Source organism: Strigops habroptila, chromosome 9 (assembly GCF_004027225.2).
Source record: "Strigops habroptila isolate Jane chromosome 9, bStrHab1.2.pri, whole genome shotgun sequence".
NCBI lineage: Eukaryota > Metazoa > Chordata > Aves > Psittaciformes > Psittacidae > Strigops > Strigops habroptila.
Genome location: NC_044285.2, coordinates 3,824,920 through 3,851,224, shown reverse-complemented (window position 1 = coordinate 3,851,224; position 26,305 = coordinate 3,824,920). Strand labels below are relative to the sequence as shown.

The window sequence follows — 26,305 nt, the reverse complement described above, 5'->3', positions numbered from 1 at the left end:
GCACTTGGAATAGCATGTCCCCAAATGACTGGCTGGTACTAGAAATATTTCATAGTTCAGAGCAATAAGGCCATCTCTGGGACTGTCAGCAAACTGACAGTCTTGACACCCAGCATCACTTCTTTTAGCAAGTTCTTTATACTTGAAGGAAGCCAATATCTTTGTTCTTGCTTTCTTTTGAAGCTTTTGATGTCCAACATTTCAGCGTTGAGACATCTTTAGGCCTCATCTCTCAGTTTGTTGCAGCTAAACTGCTCTCCCTTGATTTTCTGTGGTCTTCATGAACAGTTTAAATTGTCTGTACAGACATCAGTGTAAATAAAAAAGGCAACATTTGTTTTTTGGTTCTGTATTTATAGCTTAATTTGGGCCTGTTATAGTTCTGTTTCCAGTACTTATGGGTCTGTATAAAAACATAGTTTCTTTTGTTCTAGTGCACTCATTACTCTCAAAGGATAGGAATGAGGCAAAGCGTGAAGAATTCAGTCATAACCAAATGAGTACCATAGATGGGCAGAGGCAGCCTTTGTTGTAAGGTGTGGGGGGAAGCTGTCTTTTATTAGTTCTGGATTGAGACACCTACAGAAAAAATGTTCCAACTGTTAGCTTCTAGCATTGTTTTAAGCAATTTAGGTATTTCAAATTTAGTCTGAATTATTTGGCAGCGTACTGTTTGAAAAGCAACCTTCTTTTTGGTAGATACTAAATTGTTTCTTGAAGTATTTTCCCATGAAAACAAATACCAGTACAGCTTGTCATTAGTTAGATACTGTGAATGATTTGCTAGCATTATGTCACTATGCTTCATTGCTTTTTCCTTCCATTGGTGCCAAAAATTGATAATTATTCTTAGAACGCTTCAGAAGGGACACTGTCATTGGCTGTCGCCAGTAAGAGATTTTGTTTCTTGTAGAAAATGTATTCTGTTCTTTTAATTAGTTATTGTTTTATTTCTATCAAAATCATTGTACAGAAGTCTCATTCCAAGTAAATTTTCAGCTGCACATGGCAAAAGTGCATATCTTTAAGTATACTTGCTAGGTCATGAATGTTTGTCATCTGCATTTGACCTCTAAATCAAAACTATTATCTCTATATTCTGTCAATAAATACCACTAAAGTAATACCACTTAAGTTTTGCCCTTAAATTGTACCTGTCCTGGTTTTGTTTCCAGTAATTATAAGAGTTGTGAAAGAAAACAGTCCCTTTTGTTTCAGAAACTCATCACTGTCAAAGGATAGGAATGAGACAAAGGCCAAAGAAGTTAGTCATAACCAAATGAGTACCATAGATGGGCAGGCATGTAAGCTTTTGATTCAAATAGCTGTTGAATAACAAACATATATACTTCAGAAAAATAGTTGCCTTGTAAATAATGCTGGAAAACTTTGAATTAAAAAAAAATAAAAAAAGATTTGCAAGAAAGAAAGATGGAGTGGTTATTCAAGCAGGCCTTTGTGGAATACAGTCACAGTAATGACAGTGGAAATGCTTAAATTCAAATTACTGAACTCAGTGACTTTCTAAAGATCTGTTTACTTCTTTTAGTCTGTTGAAAAAGAAAGTTTTAGAGATTAGTAGCAATATTTTGGCAAGGTTATTAATGGAAAATGTTATTACTAACTTTTTCTTTTTTTGTGTAATTGTTTATTTTATAATGTGCATGTTTATGCTTACATTTTGAAGGTACAGCACTTCAGTGATTTGTAGACATGTTTAACTTATCATTGCTTTGTAATAATCCAAATTAACTGGTAAATTTGTGAGCTTGTGACTTCATATGAATATCCAATTCTTTTGTATTTGAACTTTCATTATTGTAGAAGTGGATGAGTAATTCTTCTGGAACTGTATTTATATGATGTCTAAGAGTTTAACACCATACTCCACAACAAAGGGATGTTTTAAAATTGTATGCTTAATACAGTTTAAAAACTAACATAATTAACTCTTCTTTTTTTTTTTTTTTTTCTGAACCTGAGTAATTCTTGGCAAACTTTAATGTGTATTTTTATAATGTGCTATTTCTGCAGAAATAATTATACTAATGTTGTTGTCTTGTGTGTGTTCCTTGTCTTCTTTCCTCCAGCCTGGCTTGCCTGCTCAGAACTTCTCGATGTCGGTTACAGTTCCAGTGTCCAATCCCAACACTTTAACCTACAGTAACCCAGGGAGTTCCCTCGTATCCCCATCACTGGCTGCCAGTTCATCGTTAACGGACACGACCATGCTCTCCCCACCTCAGACCACCCTGCATCGGAACGTATCACCTGGGGCCCCTCAGAGACCACCGAGTACTGGCAATGCAGGTGAGATTTCAGTACTGTTGTGCTTTCCTTTATACACTCTTGTTGGACGTTGATCTGTGGGAATGAGTCCAGAGGAAGCCACGAAGATGTTCTGAGGACTGGAGCGCTTCTGCTCTGGAGCCAGGCTGAGAGAGCTGGGCTTGTCAGCCTGGAGAAGAGAAGGCTCCAGGGAGACCTTAGAGCAGCTTTGAGTGCCTAGAGGGGCTACAAGAAACCTGGAGAGGGGTGTTTTACAGAGGCGTGTAGTGACCAGAAAAGGGGGAATGGCTTTAAACTGACAGAGGGGAGATTTAGATTAGACATTAGGAAGAAATTCTTTACTATGGCAGTAGTGAGGCATTGGTACAGGTTGCCCGGAGAAGTTGTGGCTGCCCCATCCCTGGCAGTGTTGAAGGCCAGGTTGGGCACAGGGGCTTGGAGCAACCTACTCTAGTGGCAGGGGTTGGAACTGGATGAGCTTTAAGGTCCCTTCCAACCCAAACCGTTCTATGATTATAAAAAAAGCCCAGACCAAACACAAGCAAACAAACCCCAGGAAACAAGTTCTTAATGGTATTGCTGCATTTTATTTTTTTAAAGGCTTAAGCTTTGAAGTACACAATGATACAATACTGTATAAAATTAATTTAATGAAAGGTAATTTAATTCTCTGTTATTTTTGTTAGGTGGAATGATGGGGACAACTGACCTCACAGTGCCAAATGGAGCTGGTACCAGTCCAGTTGGTAAGTGTGGTATCATCTTTTTGTTGAAAAATAGTACTGTGGGTTTAGTTTCACAGTTACTCAAAAGCAATTTTTTTATTTGGACTCTTGAAAAAGAGGTTGTGGAAGAACAACGGTCATAATTCTTTTAGTTGCCTTGCAATTGTTAAATCTTGTAAATTCTTGTCAGGCATTTAGCTTTGCTGCCGTACCCTTTCCACTTCAGTAATATTTGCATTTTTTGTTAGTGGTTTTCAGTAGCAGCATGCTGTTCCTCCTTTTCTGTTTTTCTGTACTGAACTATTACACTAAAGACAACTCGGCTGTGTTCTCAAGCTTAGTATTTGCAAGACCTGATTGTGGTGCCAATCAAAAGGAAGAAAATACAGACTGTATTGTTTGTATTGCCATGTGTGTCTTGCTAATCATTTTCTAGCAATTATACAAAGAAAGCAATAAATCTTGGAAGCTCATCGCTAGGTTCTGTCTAAATTTTGGAAGATGATCAGAATTTCTTTCAAAAACAAATTAGAGATGTTGCCAAAAAATCAAATTCACAGTATGTGTTTTGGTCTTTGGTAGAAAGATATGATAGCACTGTTTCATTTAAATAATATTTTATCTCCTCTACACAAAATCTAGTACTCTAATAGAGGGCAGCCCCTGAAATTTATCACGTTACAGAAGGGCAAAATAAATGATAGTTCACCCGCTTCCTTTATGTTCCTTCCATGCCTTGAGATGTCTTGGTGACTGAAGGTCAGTTGTGCAAATACACACAACTCTCCTTGGTATGTGTTTGTAGCAAGAGAAGCAACTGTTGACCTTTCAGTATTTGCCCACTGGCTACTTTGTGTGGCAACTGGGGAAAAAGTTCTTTGAAGATGAAGTCAGGCAATTGAATTGATGAATAAAAAATGCCACAACTACAAGGCTGAAAGCACAGAATTGACTTTCCACTCTTTATCCGTTCTTTGGCTATGTGCAGCAAAGATATGAAATATTAAAGAGTGGTTTCCATCAGGTAAGCAAGATTTTAAATGGAGGAAACTTCCTCAGCTGAAAAAAAGTTGACTATTTTTAGAAACTGTGGAGGTCAGATGTGGATTTCCATAGCATTTCTGAAGTCAGACTAAATAAGTTTATTATCAGGCTGTTTCAGGCCTCTTTTCCAAAATCAGGCTTTAGTAACAACAGCCTCAGACTTAAGACTCCTGCTTTCAGTAAGCAAATAAAACCGTTGTTTACAGCACTTGCTATACAATATTAAGCTGTAGAAATACCCGGTTAAAGCAGCTTGGTGAACATATTTAATGCCATAAAATGTTTTCCTTCTTGCATTTATTAATAGTTTATGTGAAAAGTCAAAATGCATCACTTATCTCTTACTTTCCAGAACATCGCACCCAGAATGTTACACATATACCCACTCATTTCTAGAAAGAATTTTTTCATACAAGAGTGGTGGCTATAGAAGATCAGTGGAACATCTATAAGTACCACCTTTAGCGAAACTCAGCTACCTAGTTAGCACCAGAATACTAAGCCACAGAGTGCCCCTAAGTTGTCAGAGCTCGACTTTCTGCTAGGGTATGGCATGGCTCCTTTTAAATACTGTCAGGTGCACAGTAACCTTCTCAGTTGCAACCGAAATCAAGAAACCACACATAACCAGATTGGGTAAATCTGCTAACTTGTCAATCTGAGCTTGACAGCTGCCGTTGAAGTGTGTATATCAAGTTAATTATGTCTGCAGACAACAATGGCTTTAGTTTCTTGCTACATTTATGTAGAATTCACTTAAAAAGCCTGTGTTTTCTTCTTGTAGCTTTCAATCTTTTAAACTTCTCAGGAATGGAGATTTCTCGTATGGATATAGTTGTGAAAGGGCACATATCAAATTTGCAGCTCATAATTTATAGAAGAGATGGCAAAGATAAAGATGGAGTATTGGCATATCCATATTCCCAGATATTCTCTTACAGACAAAGGAAAAAGTATCCAAGTCTTACTTGGCATTATGAAGTGTTGAGCATTTGAGATTTTGTTCTCGTTTCATTCAAAGATACTTACATGCCTTTATCTCTGAATAAAAAGCAAGTAAAGGTTATCTTGCCTAGTTGGGACCCAGTTCAAACAAAGATGTTGCATAAAATGGCTCATATTTAGCTCACATAAGTCTTTTTCTCAAGTCCTGTGTAACTTGATTGGAATAGATCTGATTTGCTTTAGCAGTCAATCTGCCAACTTAACAGTTTTTCTGTGGAAAATTGAGTAAAAATATCTGCCTGTTGTAGCAAAGATTGGTAGGTGGGTTTTTTATCTAGAACAGAAAATTTTGTGATTATTTTATAATACTGATAGCTCACTTCACATGCAGCTGTCATAACTCTGCAAAAGCATTTTTATTTTGTAGTATTTTTAAAACGTTACCCACCACATAAAAACCATCTGCTGAATTTTTTACTTGGCAAATGTATCAGCTTTGAGAGGGGAGAAAATGTCCGGCATTATGACAGTGTTTGCTTTTGAGCTAATTTATTTTGTCTGTTAATTAGATCCAATGTTTTAGAGCTAGAATTTTCATGGTACTGTTGCCTGTGGTCAGTGTTAAACTCTGTTCAGCTTTTGATGGGCACCCAATATGCTTCAAGAATCTCCTATCAGCGGGATGTGTACACCTTGATATTTGTTGTCAGCATGATTGTGGCTTGAACACATGCTGCATTTCCATATCCTCCTTTCAAAAGGCTGTGGATTCTAATTAGGCGAAGTATAGCCTCACTTGCTCCAAGTATGTGAATGAGGGGGAGAGTTTCTCTGCCTTTGAACTGAAAGGACTTGATGGATGGATCACATCCAAAGGTGTCACAAGGAGCTCTGCTTCACTGTGTTCCAGCAGAGTCAGTGTTATACCTTGAATCATCCAGAGGTGCCAGTGAAGTGCAGTTCCAGTGACAGCGTCCCATCCTTGAGGACTCTGAGAATCAGAAGGACTCAAAAGAAGTACCACTGTTACCCAGTCTCTGCTTTTTCTTCCATATCTTTAATGGGTGGCATAGAGGTAACCATGCAAAGGACCTGACTGGTTTTCATGCAAGGCTGCATGAAAACCATAAACCTTGAGGCCGTTGTACTGAGATGAGTTCCCTAAGTTCTTCCCAATCCTACGTGATCTCAGTCCTAGATGATTCTGAAAGAGCTGTCGAAAGTAGAGGCTTTTTGTGAACTCTCAGAGAGAGAATGTTATTTGCCCATGGATTTCTTTGTCAGTGAAATAGCCATTCTGGTCAGTAATGCAGGTTATGGACCCGGTTAATCTGGGAAATTATCTTTACAATTTTATCATCAGGAGAATGGATAAGAATAGGTCTGGTCTTCTTGAGTAGTGAATTTTTAATCTTTGTTCCAGAGCTGTATCTTCTCTGATGTCCTCACTAATCTTCAGATTCTGAGAATGTGAAGTAACTTTAGGAATACTGAATTTCTTTGGAATATAGCTGTGTCTTGAGAGCTGTTGTATCTCTATTAAGAGACAGTGTAGATCATCTGTGGTCTGACCTGAGGACGGATTATGCAGAGGTGCAGCTGACAGCTTGCACGCACCTGTAAACTGCTTGTATATTGCCAGAAAGGGATCAAGACGGAGAACTGTGAAGGGCTCCACCTGTAAGTGTTCCCTTTGTCTTGAGGGCTTGGCTGACTGGGAGACCTTTTTCTGGCTTGTCTGAGGATAAAAGAATCTTTCAGCTTGGTCTTTCACAAGTCTGAGTCAAATGGCTAATATGCTGCAATTCTTAAGAGTACACCTTGAAGGCTTCAATAACAAAACAGCTGTCTGTGCATACCTTTTTAATTGTGTTGTTTTGCTTATTAAATGAGAGACACCCCAATGAGAAGTATCCAGCCAACTCAGGAAAAACATACCTCTTGCAGGAATTTTGCTTGAAACTGGATTGCAGCTATCAGCCTCTTCCTTAAGAAAAGAGACTTTCTTCTTCCTCCACCCTCACTGTCAAACTCATTACCTGTGTCATCTGCATCAGATAAAATGCTTAGCACTGTTGTAGACGACCACCTTAAGAAAGCAACTTTTACAAGGGCATGTAGTGACAGGACAAGGGGTAATGGCTTTAAACTGAAAGAGGAGATTTAAATTACATATTAGGAAAGAATTTTTCCCTGTGAGGGTGCTGAGGCGCTGGCACAGGGTGCCCAGAGAAGCTGTGGCTGCCCCATCCCTGGCAGTGTTCAAGGCCAGGTTGGACACAGGGGCTTGGAGCAACCTGTGGAAGGTGTCCCTGCCCGTGGCAGGGGGTTGGAACTGGATGAGCTTTAAGGTCCCTTTCAACCCAAAGCAGTCTGGGGTTCCATATAATGTCACCTTTCCCAGGATACACCACCACACATCCTCAGATGTTCTAAACACATCACCACTGCCATCCATCATTTACCATTCTTTACATTGGCTTTGTATAGACACATGGGAATCAACAAGTTCAGAAAGTCTGATTTCATTAACTGTAAACTGTATAGTTGACAAAAGACCTAAAAGTCATCCAGTTACCACTGCTAGCATTTCACACAAAGCTGAGTAACATTTAGATACAAACGCAGTATGCCTTTGTTTTAGGTTTGCTGCTGCTGCATTCTGAATAACAATCCTGGTCGTGAAGAAAGCCCATTTAAATTCTAAATATTCTTGAAAATTGTCTCTCCTTTTATGTAACTTTAGGCAAGGAAAAAAAAGGAAAATCTCTCAGCAACCTGGGAAATGAGGGTTTTATTTTAGTTTCCTAACATGAGTAAGCATTCCCTTGACACTTAGTCATGTGTATTTCTTTTTGATGAGTTTTAATATCTAAAGTACTGCTTTAGAAGTCTAATTCATACATGTTAGACATGTTTCAAAATCTTACGTTACTGTCAAAGGTATGTTTTAATTCTAATCATAGCACTATCTGAAGTATTGTAAAGATCAGTGGAAATACATTTATTTCAGCTTCCTTAAGCTGTAAATTCTTTCCAAAACCGTCAGAGAACTTAGGCTTGGGAATGATGATAGGATCAGCAGTGATGGCTGTGCAAAGCTGGAGATGGTATGAATGGCATATTCTGGGTTTTGGTTGTAGGGGTTTTTATTATTTATTTAATTTCCACTTAAAGCTGTCATACAAAAAAAATTAACTAAATTGAGCAACTAATGCGCATAGAAATGCTGTTGTATTTAATTGCAACATGACATTAATCCCCACCAAGATCCTACATGTGAGCATTTCTCTTCAGTAGATTTTATCTGGTCCTCTAGATGCACAGTGAATTGGTGGCTTATTGCAAGCACGATTTTCAGTTTACTTCTAATTACATGATGTGTGTTGGGCTGTATGATGTCATTTGAGGCATTAATATTTATTTACTGCTCTTCTTATTTTTGCTTAATCTTATCTTGCTGAGCAGCTTGCCTACAGTTATTTTCCAAATCTGTGTATAACTGTCCAGTTTCTTCAAAGGTGAACCACAAAAAAAGATTAATGGCATCAATGCCTATAATTTATTCTTTGAGTAGTAATAAGGGCAGGAGCACTTTCCAGCCACGTGTGTTCATTGTTTCAGCTGATGTGATTTATATAGTGAAATATGAGTCTGGCTCACGTAATTGAATGCTGCGTCGAGGGCTGCAGGACAGTAAATGAGATTAAGCTGTATTATGTCTCTGAAGGCAAAATACACACTTGTTAAAATGGGTGGGTTTTAAGGTTTAGCTTCAGAAAAGAAGTTACTTCAAAAGTAAACGTTTTCTGACCAAACAAGAAGTAGGCTAATGCACATTGGCAGTGTTTGTTATCATGAACTAATTAAATTATGATTCATATAATTGAGAGCTTATCATCTTTGCATTGGTGTCTGTTTTCCAAAGAAGTGTTTTGAACATGTTTTCATCGTCTGTTTTGCAGAATTAGAGATAAATAGAACTGCCAATGGAAGTAAAAACAGTCTTATTTTACACTTATGTAGGATTTTATATTCTGTTTCCATTTTTCAGTTTGGTAGTGTTTTTAAACATAAAGTCATTGTCTTTGGGGAAGATCTATAGTGGGTGGGGTAGATACAATTTCTGTATCATACAAAATAGTAAGTAGGATTTATGGGGTTATTAAAGCCTCAGTTTGGCAAACAGCCGCATAGTTGCATCATCCTGTAATTGTTATCTTCTTCTGGCTCCTGACCTTGCTGTAAGAAATATCATGCTTTTAGTTATCCTTTCACTCTTAGCTTGTAATTTGATTTTCTTATTAGATAATTAACGGGAAAAAAAGGCTTTAAGTTTCGTACTAAAAATGAATATTCCAAACTCTCATTGCAGCCCCAGCATATGATTCCTCAGATAATCAATACAGATACTCCAGTGTTTGCTACATGTCCAGTGTTTGCCATTTATAACAAAGGGCTGCTGTGGGATTGATACCTTTAGTATTGCACACTTAGGACATTTTTTGTTTCTCCTGTTCTTAATATATTCTTTCTAAACACTCACTTTAAAAAATTCTCAGCCTTTTTTCAGAACAAATGCTTTGACTCTGCCCTGCTCCTGAATGATATTGCACAGAGGAGGCAATGGCAAGGAGTTTGTTGTTTTTGACAGCACTACTAAAAGCATGAAATGTTTCTGAAGGATTGGCAGAGCCTTGTAATAAGGGCTGCAGGAAATGACTGTATTGGGTGTGGAAGAAAGACACTGTCCAGATTTAACACACGAGCTACCGAAATACTTGGAAACAGAGGACAGGAAATGGTATCATAGGATAGACTAAAATGCTGTACAGAACTCCATTGTTTATACAAAGTGTTATTGTCCTGAAGTTTAAATTCAACTTGGAACACCGCAGCTTTGGCATAGAAAAGGTAACACTGACAGCCTTGTGAGTAATGAAATGCTATTTATTATTATTAGATTGAAGTCCAGACTTTTTTGTAACAGTAAGTTCTTTAAATCTTCTGGCTTATTTTTATTTTTATTTTTTCTGAAAATGAAAGATACTGTAAAAATTTCTTAGATGCAATTTGGTGAAAATTATGCTCTTTTCTAATAATTTTTCCTCTCCCATCTGGTTCCAAATCCACTTAATTTTTACTCTGTCCATTGTGCAAGGTTTCTCTTGTAATCCAATGCTCTGTAGGCTGTCTGTAACTCATGTTTACACTCATTAATAATGGATAGGGATTGATGCATACCTGTATTTAACAAAACCATGATTCTATGACAACTGCCTCAGAGTTTCAGGAACCTTAGGGCTAGCACAGAACTGAATTTCTCTTCTGCGGCCGGTTGGTTTTTCTGTGTGACCTAACTGTGGGTAGTTTTCTCCTAGCAGTCAGGAGTATATTTAGCTCTAGTACATATTCTCAGCTCTAGACCGACTTTTCAACCACTTTAACTGAATTTTATCGTTAACCTTAAGAGCAGCCCGATAAATACTGCTGTTTTCTGCTGAGGAATGTAGATGCAATCACGAAATGAGTTTTTGCTGTGGCTTTTAATACACAAGGAAGAATGCTGACATAAAAAGCTTTTTCTTCCTTCTGCTGTCTGTGTTCCTTCATTTCCCCATAACACTTAAATTCTCAGAAAATGTATTTCCGTACCTCTCATACAAATGCTTCAGGAAAATTCTAAATTAGAATAACTCCTCCTTGCTCTGTTAACCTCAAAAAACTCAAGGGACATATCGGATCATCCATGTATGGTCAGGCTTTGGGCACAGTAGGAAATCCACAAAGTAAGTAAATCCAGAATTTGAAATCCTAGCTTTAAAGTTGTGAATTTAGTGCTTATCCATATGTGAACAAGACTGATACTGTGGTTGCAAATTCCAGTAAGTTCTACCAGTTTACACATTTTTTTCTTTGAAAGTATTTAGCAGTAACTGTTTTCAAAAGAGCTTTATAAACCTTAGTAGAGTATCTGCACATAAGGACAAGAGCTTTGTTATAATTCGTAGAATCCTAGAATGGTTTGGGTTGGAAGGGACCTTAAAGCTCATCCAGTTCCAACCTTGCACTAGAGCAGGTTGCTCCAAGCCCCTGTGTCCAGCCTGGCCTTGAACACTGCCGGGGATGGGGCAGCCACAACTTCTCTGGGCACCCTGTGCCAGCGCCTCAGCACCCTCACAGGGAAGAACTTCTTCCTAATATCTGAATCTCCTCTCTTTCAGTTTAAAGCCATTTAAACTTGTCCTTGTCACTACATGCCCTTGTAAATCTTTGCTTTTTCCATTTCTAAATTGATAAAACAAGACGTAGGGTTCCATTGCTGGTGGACAGGGCAGAGATGAAGATTGCATTTGGCAGTTTCTTTGCTGCGTAATGAGGATCAGTAGTAATGGAGGAGGCTCATTACCATCCTGGTGAATTCACACCTACCACGTACACCAGCTGAGTATCTTAGCAGTACCAGTCACCTCCATGAGTGTTGTGTTCTTCATTCTTGCTAAGCTTTTAAAGGCATTTGAAATTTTGCTAAAGGAGGTGGAATGTCACACTGACAACTTTCTTATTTTAATTCCTTCCAGATTAATATGTACTTAATGTAATAAAATTGGATTGGGCATAGGGGCCTATTCAAATTAGAATAATAATACAAAATTCATGCCAGTGTGGCGCTATGGGCTATTAGAAGAGAATTTCCCACACAGTGAACTTTGTGTAATAGACTTTTCTCTGAATTCTGACTATAAAGGCTGCTTTCAGAACTGCAATATTAGTATAAACATAATGGTACTATGAACTATTTATTTATACACACACATACACAAGTTCTGTAGTGTGAACTGTAGGGTCCCCTGTTGTGAAATTCTCCTTCCTTAACAACTCTTTTTTTTTTTTTTGCAGCTGAATAAGGTGTGTGTATTTTGGGAATGTTGCTATAAATAAGATAAAATCATTGGAATGTGGCTTTAAATTTTTTCTGAGAAATGTATTTTGGTAACATGATTGGTGCTTTTGTCAGTGGAGAACAGAATACTGGCACTTAACTGTTTTACTGTCTTGTTGCTTTTTTGTGATCTGAATGTGAGCTACGGCCTTTGTCTTGAGCATATTCAGCTTCTGGAGATTTTCAGTGCTGAAGCCAGGACATGTAGTCTTCGGCGTGTCTAATTCTATTTAGAATGAGTATCAGGAGTAAGGTAGAGAAGGACCTGTGTAAATTAAATTGATGGGCATAAAGGATGTGTATATCTGCGTACAGAGCTTGGAATGGATTTGAAGGGAAAGGATTTGTCCCCCTCATTGCTAAATATAATAATCGGACAGTATATATTTTTGAGACTGAAATTAAATTTATTAGAACATAGATACTGGAGCCCTGTAGGTCCTGAAGATATTAGAAGAATACATTTTGGAAATAAGAGACTTTAAGAGCTGATATCTTTTGTTCTCACACTAACAGACAACAATTCAGTATAGTTCATGTTCTCTGGGGGTGGGGATGGAGTTGTGCAAATCCACAGACTTTTTTTCTCAGCCTGGAGGAACTTAAAAGGGTGAAATAAAAAAACACAGCGGATGTTATTAGAAATAGTTCTTGGGCAATGTGCTCTTCTCAGCGTTTAAGCAGCCTCAGTGTGCCCTTGAAGTGATATTACCTTTACCTATTGATCTTCTGGTGAGAGTGGTTTTTGACTGTTCGATGATGCAGTACTGCACCTCTTGTGAGAGGTTTGGTTATTGGAAGTTTTACAGAATTATTATTTTGTAATTTGTATTTTGTATTGCTGCAAATCTGTATCTCTGTTGCTGCTTCTCTTCAGTCTTTGGGAACATTTGTTTTTCCTCTTTCAGGAAATGGGTTTGTGAATTCCCGAGCTTCACCAAGTCTGCTCGGAACTAGTGGTGGTGGGAATGGCTTAGGCAAAGTCATGCCTACAAAGTCTCCTCCTCCACCTGGAGGAGGTAATCTTGGAATGAACAATCGGAAACCCGACCTCCGTGTTGTCATCCCACCCTCCAGCAAGGGTATGATGCCACCACTGGTAAGTGAGAACGTTTGTTCTTTAAGTGGCTTTGTGAAAATGAAGTGTTCTGTCCGCTATCTCATCTGCTTACCATAGGTTACAGTAATAGAAAGGTGGTTGTATTCTGAAATTTCACTAATGAAAAACCGAAGTTATAAGTTGTTACCTTGGGAGAAGTTAAATTTGTAAGCAATTTTTTATTTAAAGTGTTCAATAGTTTGACCAACCTAAATGGGGTTAGAGTGCAATCCTCGAGACATAGGTTGGGATTTTGTTGGTTTGACTTTACATCTCACTCAATTGGTACCGAGAACTTTGTTGGTTTGGAGGATGTGGGTTTTCAAAAAGGGTTATGCATTATTTTGTGGAGGAATGGCTGATCTCACTGGTGAAGTGAACTATATTAATGTGCCCTAAAGCACACTTTGTACCTGTCTGTCCTCAGCTGTAATGGTTGTGGGATATAAAATGTAGCTTCAGTGGTAATGACGATGGGAGAGAAACTTGTTTGATGTGGTGTGCTGGAATGCAACCTTGTGTGTCCGTGGTGGATGTCATGTCTTCAATGCAGGCATGAAAGAGTAATGAGGATCAGGTTCAGTCCCTATTTGAGTACTTTCCAATCCTACTGTGCAGTTTGGCATGTTGGTAGTAATGTTTGTTCAGCCTAGATTTGGAATAGCACACAAGTTTCGTGTCAGGCATGAGGCAACCACTGCACTGAGACCAGAACAGGTCTTTCAGGAAGAGTTACTCTATTTTTCCTTTAATTTGGTTGGCCAGAGCCTTTGGTCTTAATCTTTCACTGTCATGTAGAAATCTTAAACGTCTGTGTGTACATTTTCTGTTTTCTGTGTATGGAAGAATGAACCCTGACCAAGAGGAGCAGGATATAAACAATACGAGTACTCTCTGTGTAGTTCTTATTTGTTTTTAAGATACCACAAGTGCTTACATTTGTTACTGGTATTCATGATGAATAATACAAAATTAATCCAAGTAACAAAAGCTATAATTATCCGCAGAGTAATGATTCCTGAAGTTTCAGGTTTTTCTAGGAATACTGAAGTGTAGAAGAGCTGGGAAATACTCTGGCTGGTTACTAAAGTGAAAATTACGCTTTTAAATTAATTAGAAATAGATATAAGAAGAGGATCTTGTTAATGCAGCTGTTCTAACATCAGTAGTGCACAGTACCTCTTCACTGGTGTTAAGAACAACGTAATATTCAATACAGGTTTTGCCTGTCTTTTTATGGAATTTGGAAAGAGGTTTCAGAGTAGAGGTGCTGGGATGGTTGTATGTGAAAAATATTTAGTTACTGAGCTGGATGTTCATTGGATCAGTCCTGCCAGAAGCTGCTGTGCTTCACATCCACATGTTGTCAGTGTGTAGCCGCGTCCTTGTTTTTGCTAAGCTCTTTCTACATTCTTTCAGTATGGTATTTTTTAATTGACCCAAATTACATAAATTGTCATAACTTACAGAATCAGGTGGCCAATTCACAATATGAATTAAAATTAATAAAAATCCTGAAGCACAAGTGTGACTTTTTCTTTCATTTTTGAAAGCAATGCTATTTTTAGTAACTGTGTTATCCCTCTTGTTTGCTGAGTACAGTCGGAGGAGGATGAATTGGAGTTGGTGAGTTTGGGCTACTGTTTGATGAGAGCCAGCAAGACGCTGAAAATGCCTTTTACTACAGCTCTCTAACTGTAGTTTCATTACATATTTTAAATAATTCCAGTGTTCCCTTGCTAGCAGACAAAAATACATTTGTTTTATCGAACTCAAATCCCGACCAATTCAAGTTGAAAACACATCCAAAGTCTAGTGCTTTCCATTTGAAAAGTTCTGGGGTTTTTTTCTCCTGAAAATGCTTCTGTTTTTCTTGGAGGGAACATTGGAAAAGAGCCTTACAGAGTAACTGTCCATGTGTATAGGATATTTACTGTCCTTTGTGTAAAATATAAATAACCACTTATCATCCCCTAAATTACTGGCATATTTTTAGAAAGTGGCTTCACTCCTGAAGTTGTTCAGATTGTAACACAAGCCCTGTGTTACTTCTCTTATTTTCAAGGAGATTACATCATTGCTGGTGAGGTCACCTTCTTGGAGTTCAGAATTATTTCATCCTGCGTGAGATTATCAAACCACAGGGGTGTACCCTGTTTACCAAAAGGAATAGAGAATCACAACTGAATAATTCTACCTTTTTTTCCAGTGGAAAGATATTCTGCTTTGGAAAGGAAGCTCTTGGGATTTGTGTTTTTAATATTTTTTCCCAAAAGGTTTTAACATTTGGCATTCCGTCTGGAAAATGGACGTAAGGCTAAAATCATTTGTAACTTATTTTTAGAGCAATTTTCAAATTGTTCAGCTGCTGTAGCACAAACCATGCAGAAGATGGTGCAACTGTAGAGATACACAGTCTGCCCAGTGCATACCTTGATTTGGTTTTGAACATGGACCTGTTGCTAATATGAGGCTCTAATTGCATGAAAGCATGGAAAACGTAGTGATTTAGATCAATTTCTTGATGAATGCATGCTGTTGGTTGATTTTTTTTACCTTAAACATGAACAGTGGATTTACTAAAGCAAAGGGAAATGATTTTTCAAAGTCAGTATTGAAGTTTTTAAGGTTTATTGGGATGATGTGCTAATTGAGCAGTTGAACAGCTGCCACACGCGTTCTTCTCGCCTTTATAGAGAAGCGTCTGGTTTCCAGTGCAAGACATAAAGCTCTAATTCAATGTAAAATCACTTAATCAAAGTACCTTTGGAATTGGAATTAATGCAAAATCCCTTGAATTAAGGTATTTGTACCTGCTAAGAACTGCTGTGCTCTTTGCAGCGTTATAGATTGGGGGCGAGTTGGTTTATGGCTCCGGTGTGGAGCGTGGTCCCTCTAGTGGTGTTACAAACCGGGCTCAGCTCTTAGAGGAAGAAGACTCACACAAAGAAAATGTACTAGTGTCTTCCTCAAACGTGGTAGAGAAATAGGAAGTACACCTGCAGAGTTATGTCTGTTATCCTGCTAATTTGGGATGCTGATTCCAGTGCTGGAAAGCGGTTCCAAATCATGTCTGTGAACGTTCATTCCGTGGGGTTGGAACTGAGCACTGAATATGAAAACCAGATCTGAACAGTAGCATGAAATAAAGATACTGAATTCCTCCTGGTACTGCCATCATTTGCACCAGGGTAAAAAGTAATCTAAAAAATTCCTGAAATTTGTCATGGATCTTTGGCTGAGTCTCTGGTACAACCAATATCCAGCACATCCAAGTATTTCTTAGTGCGTTTGTATGGCTGAGTGTTCAAGGATTATATTCAGAAATAAATTACCTCAGAAACCCACCTTCATTAGCCACTCAAAAAGAAAAAATCCCATGGGGAAATCCTTTGGTCTGGATTGTTTCCCAGTATGCTCCTCTTAACTTTTCCATTATACAGTAATCCCAACTTTATAGGCCGCCATCCAAGAAAGCTTTGGAAAAAGGTCAATTCCTGGCAGACACAAAAAATCTGCTCTAATAACATATCTTTATGCCAGATAAACTTGGTCTAGTGGAGATTTTCAGAAGTGCATAAGTGATTTAAAGGGATAAATTACACAGAAAATCAGTGGGATTGATTTTTTTTGTCAGCCAGGCACAAGGGGGATGAGAACCTGGTAGCCAGTGGAAGCTTGTGGCTAGTTTCAATATGGTAGCTGTGGCATATGTTTTTTTCCTTTTAATTGGAAAGATAGAAGCCAAGGATTGATAATCCTCAATTCATCTTCGCGAATTTAACCTTAAAATGGAATACAGCCCTGTTTGTGTACCTGTTCATTCTGTTCTTACAAAGGGAATCAGGCATTTTTAATACTGCCCACTCGCTCAGGATCACAGTGGAGACAAAAATTAAGTACTGCAGCTCCTGAAATACTTGTTTCTCTTTCCAAAATAAAGTAGTAGTAGCTTCAGTCTTTAAAGCCAGGAAGTGGCACTCTACCAAGGAGATGAAAAACTGCTGCTTTTGTAGCAGGTATTTTTTCAGAGAGAGGGGCTTGCTTTAAAACTGCGTTTTCAGCAGTTTGAAATCCATCTCCCTTAATTGGGAATGGATCTGTAAGAATGTAGGAACACAGGGCGTAGAGACTTCTAATGCTTCTAAGGCTTCAGTAGGTAAAACTGAGTCTCTGTTGCTTGAAAATAATAATAAAAAAATGTAGCATTTCCTGTTTCTGGCAGTATCTGGCCCAGCAGAATGGTGCTGAGCTGCACACTTTGAAGGACGATTTACAGTCGCTGCCATGAGGAGTCGTACGTTCTGTGACAGAGCGGCTTTGCTGCCTGGTGATATTCCCGCCGTGGTTAATGCAAGGTTTTCCAAACAGCAGATTTGGTTAAAGAGCTTAATTTGAATGATAAGGTTGCTACAGATGTTCATTCCAGTATATGAGAAAGACAGGCTGGTATTAAAAAGCCACATTGTGCCCACAGTTAGATAATCTAGTTTAGCTGTTTTTCCCGTCAAAAAGCACGGTTGCTCCGTGTGAACTCAAATGTCATTTGCCTTGAAGCAAATCTGCATTATGGCCAGTTCTTTCTCAGTTTCTCAGGAACCATGGGAACAGTGAGGTTATTTTATCACTGAAGTCTTACCACACAAATGTAGAAGATCTCTGCGTTCCCTTCAGGACAGGTGTAGTCAGCTCAGTGTTAAAACTGGCAGCCAAAACGGTGACAGTGGGGTAAACACCTGGGGAGCGGGAGACTTTTCTGGTGGAACCGCCCCCCGCCAGCTGCACTAAAACCTCTTTGACTAAAACCTCTGAAATCACTTAAGAGCTTCTGAGAATTGTTGTGTGTATCCCTAAGAAATTGCCTTTATTTTTGTGTCCCACAACTCTAACACTGTTGACATCTGCATGCACGGGAAGCAGCCCAGTGAGTCTTCATTAATTTTTTCATTTCAGTTTGCCAAGATCATTTTGGTTGTCTTGAATGCTTTGGCCTGGTTAGAGAAATCTACCCTGATGTATTCGTAACTCAAAAATAAAGCAAGAAACACATTTTAATTGAATGCTATTTTTATGTTAGCTCTTGATTTTCCATTGTTCTGATATCACAAGACATGTTGTTATTTTTAATCATTTATAGAATACCCAAAGGATAAGTAGTTCTCAGTCTACACAGCCTCTTGCTACCCCTGTGGTGTCCGTGACAACTCCCAGCTTGCCTCCGCAGGGACTGGTGTACTCGGCCATGCCTACTGCCTACAACACTGGTAAGCTTGTTTTTATGAAGTGGCTTCATTTGTCAGATGTACAAGGCTTTTGTGATTCATAAGCCCTGAAAATTTGCATTTCTGTGACACTTTATTTTCCTCTTCAGTGCAAATGAAGGCTCTTATTCATCAAAAATGAGCCTTTAGGTTGTAAAATGTGTAAATGTTGAGACTTACATCAGGAAGAAGCTTTCAGTCAGGTTGCACAGAGACAGACACAATACAGTGCTTTGATTACAGCAGCAGTACTCAAGCTGTCCATCTGGGAACTGAAGGGCATCACATTTAAGCAGTAGTTGATGCTTCAGGGTGTACTGTCCCTCTCATTCTGCTCTGCTTGGTTCCAGCAGCAGGAGGCAGTTGGGTTCTGTTGGGGTTTTCAGTTTACAAAAGAGCCCAGTTAGGGCCTTGTCCTTGATGGGATTGCAGTAATGGCACAATGAGAGGAGTGAGGAATTGCGCTTGGTGACTTGTTTCGGATTATAAGCTTAAGTATGAAGTTGCTGGACATACAGATGTTGGTTTGATACTTGCCACAAAGATTTATATATTGCATTTAATGGCTGCTTAAAGTGAACAAATAGTTCTCAGAAGTCCCTCATTGAGGTTTACCCCTCACCTAACAAATCCCTTCACTTTCTGGCACAGTCTGGCCTTGTTTCAGGGTGCGGTGTTGTGTGTGTCCCTCACCCAAAACAGCCTGGGAGCTGATGGCTAAACCAGGCTAAACCACCACCAAGATGAGAGGCTGCAGGCTGAACCTTGGGAAGCAGCAAACCCAATTAAAACTGGTGTCCTACACACCGGAAAACTGCCGTTATCGCTGGGATATGACTGTAAAAAGCATCCCATTTCCTTTGATAATGCAATAATTTGTGAAAAGCTTTTAGCTTTCAGACACTTTAAAATTGTTTCTATTAGATTGAGCCTTTCAGGGGATTTGTAAAAAGAAATTAGATGTTGAAACCAAATTGTCATCTGGGTATTCTCAGGGCAGTCACCACTTGGTAAGATAAAATTCAGATACCTAAATTGTTTTCCTGGATTGGTAGGGTTTGGGGTTTTTTCCTAGGGCTGGAAGGGATAGGTTGAACTCTTGGATCTGTAATTAAGATGTTGGATATGAGCTTTGCTATTTTATAGAAGTTGTTTTGCTCGGGAAGCATTCTTCCTGCAGCTTGCTGGAGGAAGAGCCAGAACAGAGTTACTTGTCCTGAAACAGCCCGGCCATTTCTAAGAAGTATCCAAACCCCCCAGAAGTCAGTTAAACAGTAACTTACACTTGAGCAGAGCAAATCTAGCCATAAAGCATATTGCTGGCTATAGGTCAGTTATTTTGCAAGGCACAAACATCAAAGGTAGGGTGTAGCTGGAGGTGGCAGCAGCAGGTTCCATCATGTAGAAGCACTGCTCTGTCTGTACAACTTCTCCATCTTGCCTCAAGTCACTCATGTTTAGGAGTTAGTGTCCTGCTGTATGGATTATATATGATTATTTAGGGAAATGAGAACTGTGTAGTGGCACTGGTATGCTTTGGAAAAGTATCTCCTCCAACCCCTGCCATCAGACAGAGTCTCTCTAAAGCACCAGAAGTTAATTGTCTATTATCATAAAAGCTCTAATTGCAAAGAAAAACACACATGGAAACTGAACTCCCATTAACACTTTCTCCAGGTCTGCTCCTACAGAACCCCAGTGGCACAGAATAGCACATCCATTGCTACCACACTTGCAGGTTGTCACAGGTCTGGCTGCTTGGAAGGTTGAGTGCTTGTCCTGGGCATTGGAGACCTGTATTTGGTTTATTTTAGTTTTAGTTTTTATTTTAGTCCTGCAGAAGATCTTCGGGTCAGTCAGCTCGGGGGATAATCTTTATGAATCTGCAGGTTTTTCAGAGCTCCAATAAAAATGTTAACTGAGAAGAAATGAAACCAAAAGGCAGCTGAAGCAGCTTCACCTGCCAGGAGCAGCCGGGAGCTCCAAGGCCTTGTGGAAGGGTCTCTTGGTGATGCACATCCATCACCGCAGGGCACAAGAAGTACCCGCGGGCTCGGGGCTCTCCTTCAGGTCCAGGTTGTAGGAAGGGAAACCTCAGTCATCCACAGCAAACAAGGTGGTGGATGGGAACAGGGAGCTTGTTCAGGAAAGCTTATCTTGAGGGAGATAAATTATAATGGTGGTGTCATTTTAGGACAGTACTCACCCCCCCCAGACAAACCCCAAACACAAACCACAGCAAAAAGCACCCTTGCTGAGGCAGAAGTTGGGCTCCTCTGCGGGCAGTGTGAGTAAGTTTGGCTGTGAGCGATTTGTTGCATTCTCAAGAGACCGGAAATTATTTTAAGGAAGCTGTATTAGAAAATAATTAAACGCAGAGAAGTGTCTGTGGCTTTGTTTTAAAACCTGATAAAGTGAAAATAACTTCACCTCTGAATGAAGTGAGAACTGTCAGAGCGTTCCAGCCTCGCCAGAACTGACAGCCAGTCCGTGACTGTTGACAGGGATCTGCTGGATTTTCTATTATCCATTTCAGCTTTATTTCTAAATAATGGTACTTTTGGCTCTGAATAAAGAGGCTTTTAGAGATACAGAGATGACAGTTTGATCAGACATAATGTAAGGAATGGAGCTGCTGTGGGGAGAGGCAGGATGTGATGGGAGCAGCTCATGCTGTTCCACTACTGGGCTTGGTTTTAGGTTTGGGGCTACGAACTGCACTGGAACATGACCCAGCCAAATGGTATTGGTTTGACTAACGCTGCCTCCCATCTGGGAACTGAACCGGAACTGGGATGTCTCTAGTAAACACTGATCCTTTCCAATGACACGTACAAATTCTTCCCTTTTTGTTTCACTTTGAGATGTCTGTGCAGTTGAAAATCTTCAAAAATGCAAATACTTTTATTACTGTAAGGTACACATATATAGATGTATGAAAATGTGTAAATACATTGTATGTGTAGGTTTAGAAGCGGCTATACGAGACAGCAACATGTAGGAATTGAAAGCAGAATGCAAACAAATTGTCATTTGGAGGCTCATGTCCTGTTAAGCTCCTTGGGAAGTCAGATTGCTCCCAGACTTCCAACACTTTCACGTTTGGGCTCCTTTGGGTCACTTGCCTTTATTTGTTTTGGCCAGAAGACTTTTGTATTTGTGTGTGTGTGTATCATGTATATTCTCATGTATTTATATATCTATAAAAATAATCTATAAACTACTTTCTTGTTCATTTGCTTTCCCTTCTCAGATTACTCCTTGACTAGTGCAGACCTGTCTGCCTTGCAGGGATTTAATTCCCCAGGGATGCTGTCCCTCGGGCAGGTTTCAGCCTGGCAGCAGCACCACCTCGGTCCAGCAGCCCTCAGCTCTCTCGTGTAAGTACACCCAAGTGTTATAAATACATCCAAGGACACTGGTGCCACAGGTTGCAGCCGGGCAGGAACTTTGGCTGCTTCAAGCCTAATACTGTGCACCAGGGAATATGTAGCACAAGAGCAGTTTAATTTCGTGTCTGCTGGTGACAGTGCGTTGCCTTTCAGGTTTGCTCCTCAGCTGCAAAGCACTCGTGTTCCATGGTGCTTGTCCCCTTCTCCCACAGACAGGCTGTGTCCTGGCAGCTCCTTACATGGGAGTCACCTGCGTGATGAACTCAAACGTTTGGACATAAGAAATACCTGTTTGGTTTTAGTGTCTATAAATGCGGTTCAGCCCTTTAATTAATGCTTTTTTTAACTTTATTTCTTCACCTCAGTTGCATTTATTGGCGTGCTCATTTTGAGGGTGTTGAACCACAGGACCACACATCACACAGACATATCAATTGTCACCTTCTTCTCCTTTGTCATGTTTTCTCATCTCTGCCTTTTGGTTCTCTTCCCCCCAGTACTGGCAGCCAGCTATCTCAGGGTTCAAACCTATCCATTAACACCAACCAAAACATCAACATCAAATCTGAACCAATTTCACCTCCCCGGGACCGTGTGACTCCCTCTGGGTTCCCGCAGCAGCAGCCGCAGCCTCCGCAGCAGCAGCCGCCGCCGCCGCCGTCGCGGCAGGAGCTGGGCCGCTCTCCCGTCGACAGCCTGAGCAGCTCCAGCAGCTCCTACGACGGCAGCGACCGGGAGGACCCGCGCAGCGACTTCCACTCGCCGGTCGTGCTGGGGCGGCCACCGAACGCGGAGGATCGGGAGAGCCCATCGGTAAAACGGATGAGGATGGACACGTGGGTGACATAAACGTGCGGTGCGGCCTCCTCAGTTTTGTGTTCTCAAAGTGAACTGTCCTGACATATCTAAATTTATAAATAAGGACATGAAATAAGCGTATTTATATGTATATACATACATGCATATATATATCTCCACATGCATATATATGTGCTAGTGTGTGTAGCATACACAAAATCATCAGGCACTTACAAACTTCTTGCGTAGCGGCAGACGTCCCCGGTCAAACGTAACCGAACAATCCCGTAGGTAGTGATGGCGCCCGGCACGTACCTGGACTCGTTGTTCTCATCCTATAACCTGTTTTGCAGAGAAGCGTTGTACCCGCCTTGTAGCCCTGCCACACTAGATTGCAGAAACCAAGAGGGCTCGCCTGTAGTAACGTCCCTGTGTGTGTTATTCAAGCTGTATGGTTACTCGTAGTTAAGAAATAATGCTTTGTAGCAGCAGAGCAGTAGAAAAGCAGGAAGAAGAAAGCAATACTGTACATAAAATGACCTTTCTATTACCCCGCCGGCATGGGTCTCTATTGCAGAGGGTGCATGGAGAAGGGCTGATGCTATACGAAATAAACCACAAAAAAAACCCTGTTTTGCACGTGCAAAAAAAAAAAGTAAAATAGTGTATTGGGTCAAAGAAGTGATTTTTTTAATGAGTGCAAGAGAGACATAGAGAACTCGCATGAAATATTCAGAAAATATTAGCCTAGAAAATAGAACCTTAACAAAATAAAATTAATATATTAAGTTATAATTGGGAGATGTTTGACAAATTTGTTTTTACGTTCCTACCTTTGAAAAATATAGAAACGGATTTTAGCTCATGTATATTTTATATTAAAGAAAACAATACCCTAACGAATCGAAGACTATATATAAAGTTATATACAGTACTTTTGAACACATTCTGCTATGAATTATTTATATAAGCCAAAGCTGTACGTTGTAGCTTTTTTGTAGAGTATAGTTTTATCTTATTTTGACTTTCTAGTTTTTGCTTTCAAAGATGAAAAGGAAAAACTTGCAGGCGGAACCTTGGGGGAAAAATAAGCCATGAACACTTCTATGTACATTGAAATTTGAGCCAAACTCTTTGTGTATATAGCATCCTAAATATATGATCACCTTCGGTGTAAGTACCTGCGTATTGTACGTTCACCAGATTAAAAAGTATATTTTTGTGGATTGACGCCGACTTGAAGAAAGGCGAGGTCCTTATTAAGTAGAGTATTCACTGTTTAATATTTACTATTTTGTTAAATATACTGTACTTTCTTTGGATTTTAATTATTATTAATATTATTATCCAGATTTTTCAGAGGGTGTATAAAGGGGTCGTCCCCCTCACTGGTGGTGAATGTGTGCCGTTCAGTTGTAATCTCTGTGCTGTATGGTTAAGCTTCATTATACATTTTATATATATGTATATAAATAGCAAAGTGGCAAAAAAACCCAACCAACCCGGTGTTAAGTTCATCCTGCATAAATAGAAAAAAATCTGTTACGACACATTTTAAGGCATCATTTTGGAGCTGCCTCTTCTGAGGAGTTAAAAAAACCAAACCGACAGTGGAAAAGCTTGACCTAATTTCTCACGATAGGGAAATGGCACGTATCGGGTGAGCACAAAAGGTTCTTTAAGTTGGTAAGTGGTTTGGGAGAAAGCTTCAACCTCGGGAATAAACCCCCTGCTCCCCTGAATGGGAAGGAGTTGCCCAGAGCCCGCCGTGGCACCAGTGGAGGAGGTTCGGGTTGGGCTTTGGATTGGGTTTGCACAGCCCGAGGGCAGCAGCATCTCCCTGCCTCACTCGGTGCCCATGGGAGGGGCACTGGCCAGGCTGGTGCTGCAGGAACTCCCTCCTGGGAGCCAGGAGCCGGGAGCATCAGCCTGTGCTGGGCTGGGGAAACAGGGTCCCTCTCCTGATCCTGGCTGCAGGTCTCCTCTTTGCACCTTCCTTCCCGTGGTAGTTCTAGTTCTGGGGAGACCCCGACCTGTCCCATTACCCAGACTCTGATGTTATCCCTGATAATGATGAAATTTTTACTTGGGCTTTAATTTTTGTAATTTAAACAATCACTTGATGCTGTAACTAAGAGTGTGGGAAACCCCCGAGGGGCGCAGCCCCAGTGCTTTGCTCCCCTTGGCCACTCAAGTAGCTGGTCCGTACAGCTCCCGGTGACATGGAACACGGACAGGTTTCGTCTCTTTTCAGCCCCTTACCTTGGGAAGTGGGTCTCCGTTGACTATAATGAGGTCCAGGTTTAGAGAAGCTACTCCGAGGGCAGCCCCTTTCCTCCTCACTTACCACCTTTGAGAACCTTTCAGTGCTCGGGCCCGTTCCGTGGTGGTTCATTATTTATGCACACGTATGGACTTTGCTGTACATCCGAGTGGGAGTTCTGCATTCACATTTACTGTCTATTTTCTTGTGTGCCTTATCAGATGGCTTTGCTGACTGTATCTCAATAGTCTTTATTTCTATGCAGGTTTTTAAACAGTACTAGTACTGTTCTCTTAAAGAAAAAAGCTACGTAAGGGTTAGAGTTTGTATTGAAATTGCACCAATGAGTTAAAAATATAATGATGATGATGATAATCTGTTCTTAAGAAGGGCGAAGGGGCCTGGTCGCACAGTGCCCCGGCCTCCAGCAGACCAAGTCTTTCCCCAGCTCCCCCGGGGTGGGAGAATCTCGCACCATCGAATCAGTGGGAATCCTGATTTTTAGTAACAGGTAACTTCACTTTTTTAGGAATTGTAAAAATGTTTTATAAGAAAAAAGAAAAAAAAAGGGAAATGTCAGAGCACAGGTATTTCAACAGGTAAAAACCTACTTTTTTAAATTAACTCTACTGACTGAAGTTGCAAGTGGAGCCGCTCCTCGCCTGAGCCCTGGGTAAGGTTTGTATCTGGTGTGAGCGTCGCCTCCATTGCCGTGCTCACACCGTGGTGTTTAACACCCACCTTAGCCTTTCCTTCCACGTAAAGGACACTACCGCATCCGAACCTTGGAATTACTGTGCGCACAAGAAATACATAGTAAATAAGGAACAAAATAACTCCTAACAATCGATCCTGGGAAGAAGTTGAATTAGAATGTGAAAGAAAGACTTAACAAATGTAAACGTTTAAATCTTAGTAGAAACTTTCTTCACTTTGCTGTGCAAGAGAACACTGCTTTGCTATATTTAAAATGGCTTTTTTAAAAGAGATTTATGTATTTGGTAAATGTTTGTAGTCAACAGTTCACAAAGAAGCTGTTCACGGTTTAATGCTGATAAGCCGTTTGGCGGCACAAGCTGGACTTTGTTGCCATCCTTGAGACGAATCTTTTAAGAAAAAAAATAAGTTAATCTCAATTTTTTTCCCTGAATGTGTTGTTTTTTCTTCAATATACAATAAATATTCTAGTGAACTTTTTATCAAATGGTTAAGAAAATGCTAGAGGTTGTTGTAAAATATTTGTATCCTGCATTCACTGAAGTAAAGATACTGGCTTTTACTGTGTACTCCAGCCTCTCTCGTGTTTCAGAGCACGCGTCCCCTTTGCCCCTCTTGGTTACTGCATTCCCGCTACAAACCGATGCTCTCCAAGAACCTGATTACGAAATGCTATTGAAATTGGCAGAAAACCTGGATAAACCCCACAGGTGAGCAGGTCACTCACCTGCTCCAGGTGTGTTCCATAGGCAGCGCTGCTCCATTCCCATCCTGGCAGGACACAGTAACACATGTGGACTCCTTGGCCTTAGTGCAGCTCCATGAGCGC

The 26,305-nt window shown here is 40.1% G+C and overlaps 1 protein-coding gene across 9 annotated transcripts in view; it reads left to right on the top strand.

Annotated features, from left to right (window-relative positions):
* The window catches only part of MEF2A (myocyte enhancer factor 2A), an 89,275-nt gene extending 63,230 nt beyond the window's left edge, over positions 1-26,045 (top strand). For 5 of the 9 annotated variants that reach the window (XM_030498495.1, XM_030498489.1, XM_030498494.1 and 2 more), the window contains 7 exons: positions 2,091-2,310; positions 2,976-3,035; positions 12,855-13,045; positions 14,648-14,671; positions 18,183-18,309; positions 21,560-21,686; positions 22,196-26,045. In XM_030498495.1, the coding sequence (XP_030354355.1) occupies positions 2,091-2,310; positions 2,976-3,035; positions 12,855-13,045; positions 14,648-14,671; positions 18,183-18,309; positions 21,560-21,686; positions 22,196-22,547 (1,101 nt within the window). In that variant the 3' untranslated portion in view covers positions 22,548-26,045. The remainder of the gene's footprint in view (positions 1-2,090; positions 2,311-2,975; positions 3,036-12,854; positions 13,046-14,647; positions 14,672-18,182; positions 18,310-21,559; positions 21,687-22,195) is intronic. The other 4 variants (XM_030498499.1, XM_030498498.1, XM_030498492.1 and 1 more) reach the window with 2 other exon arrangements.
* Positions 26,046-26,305: the final 260 nt, after the last annotated feature.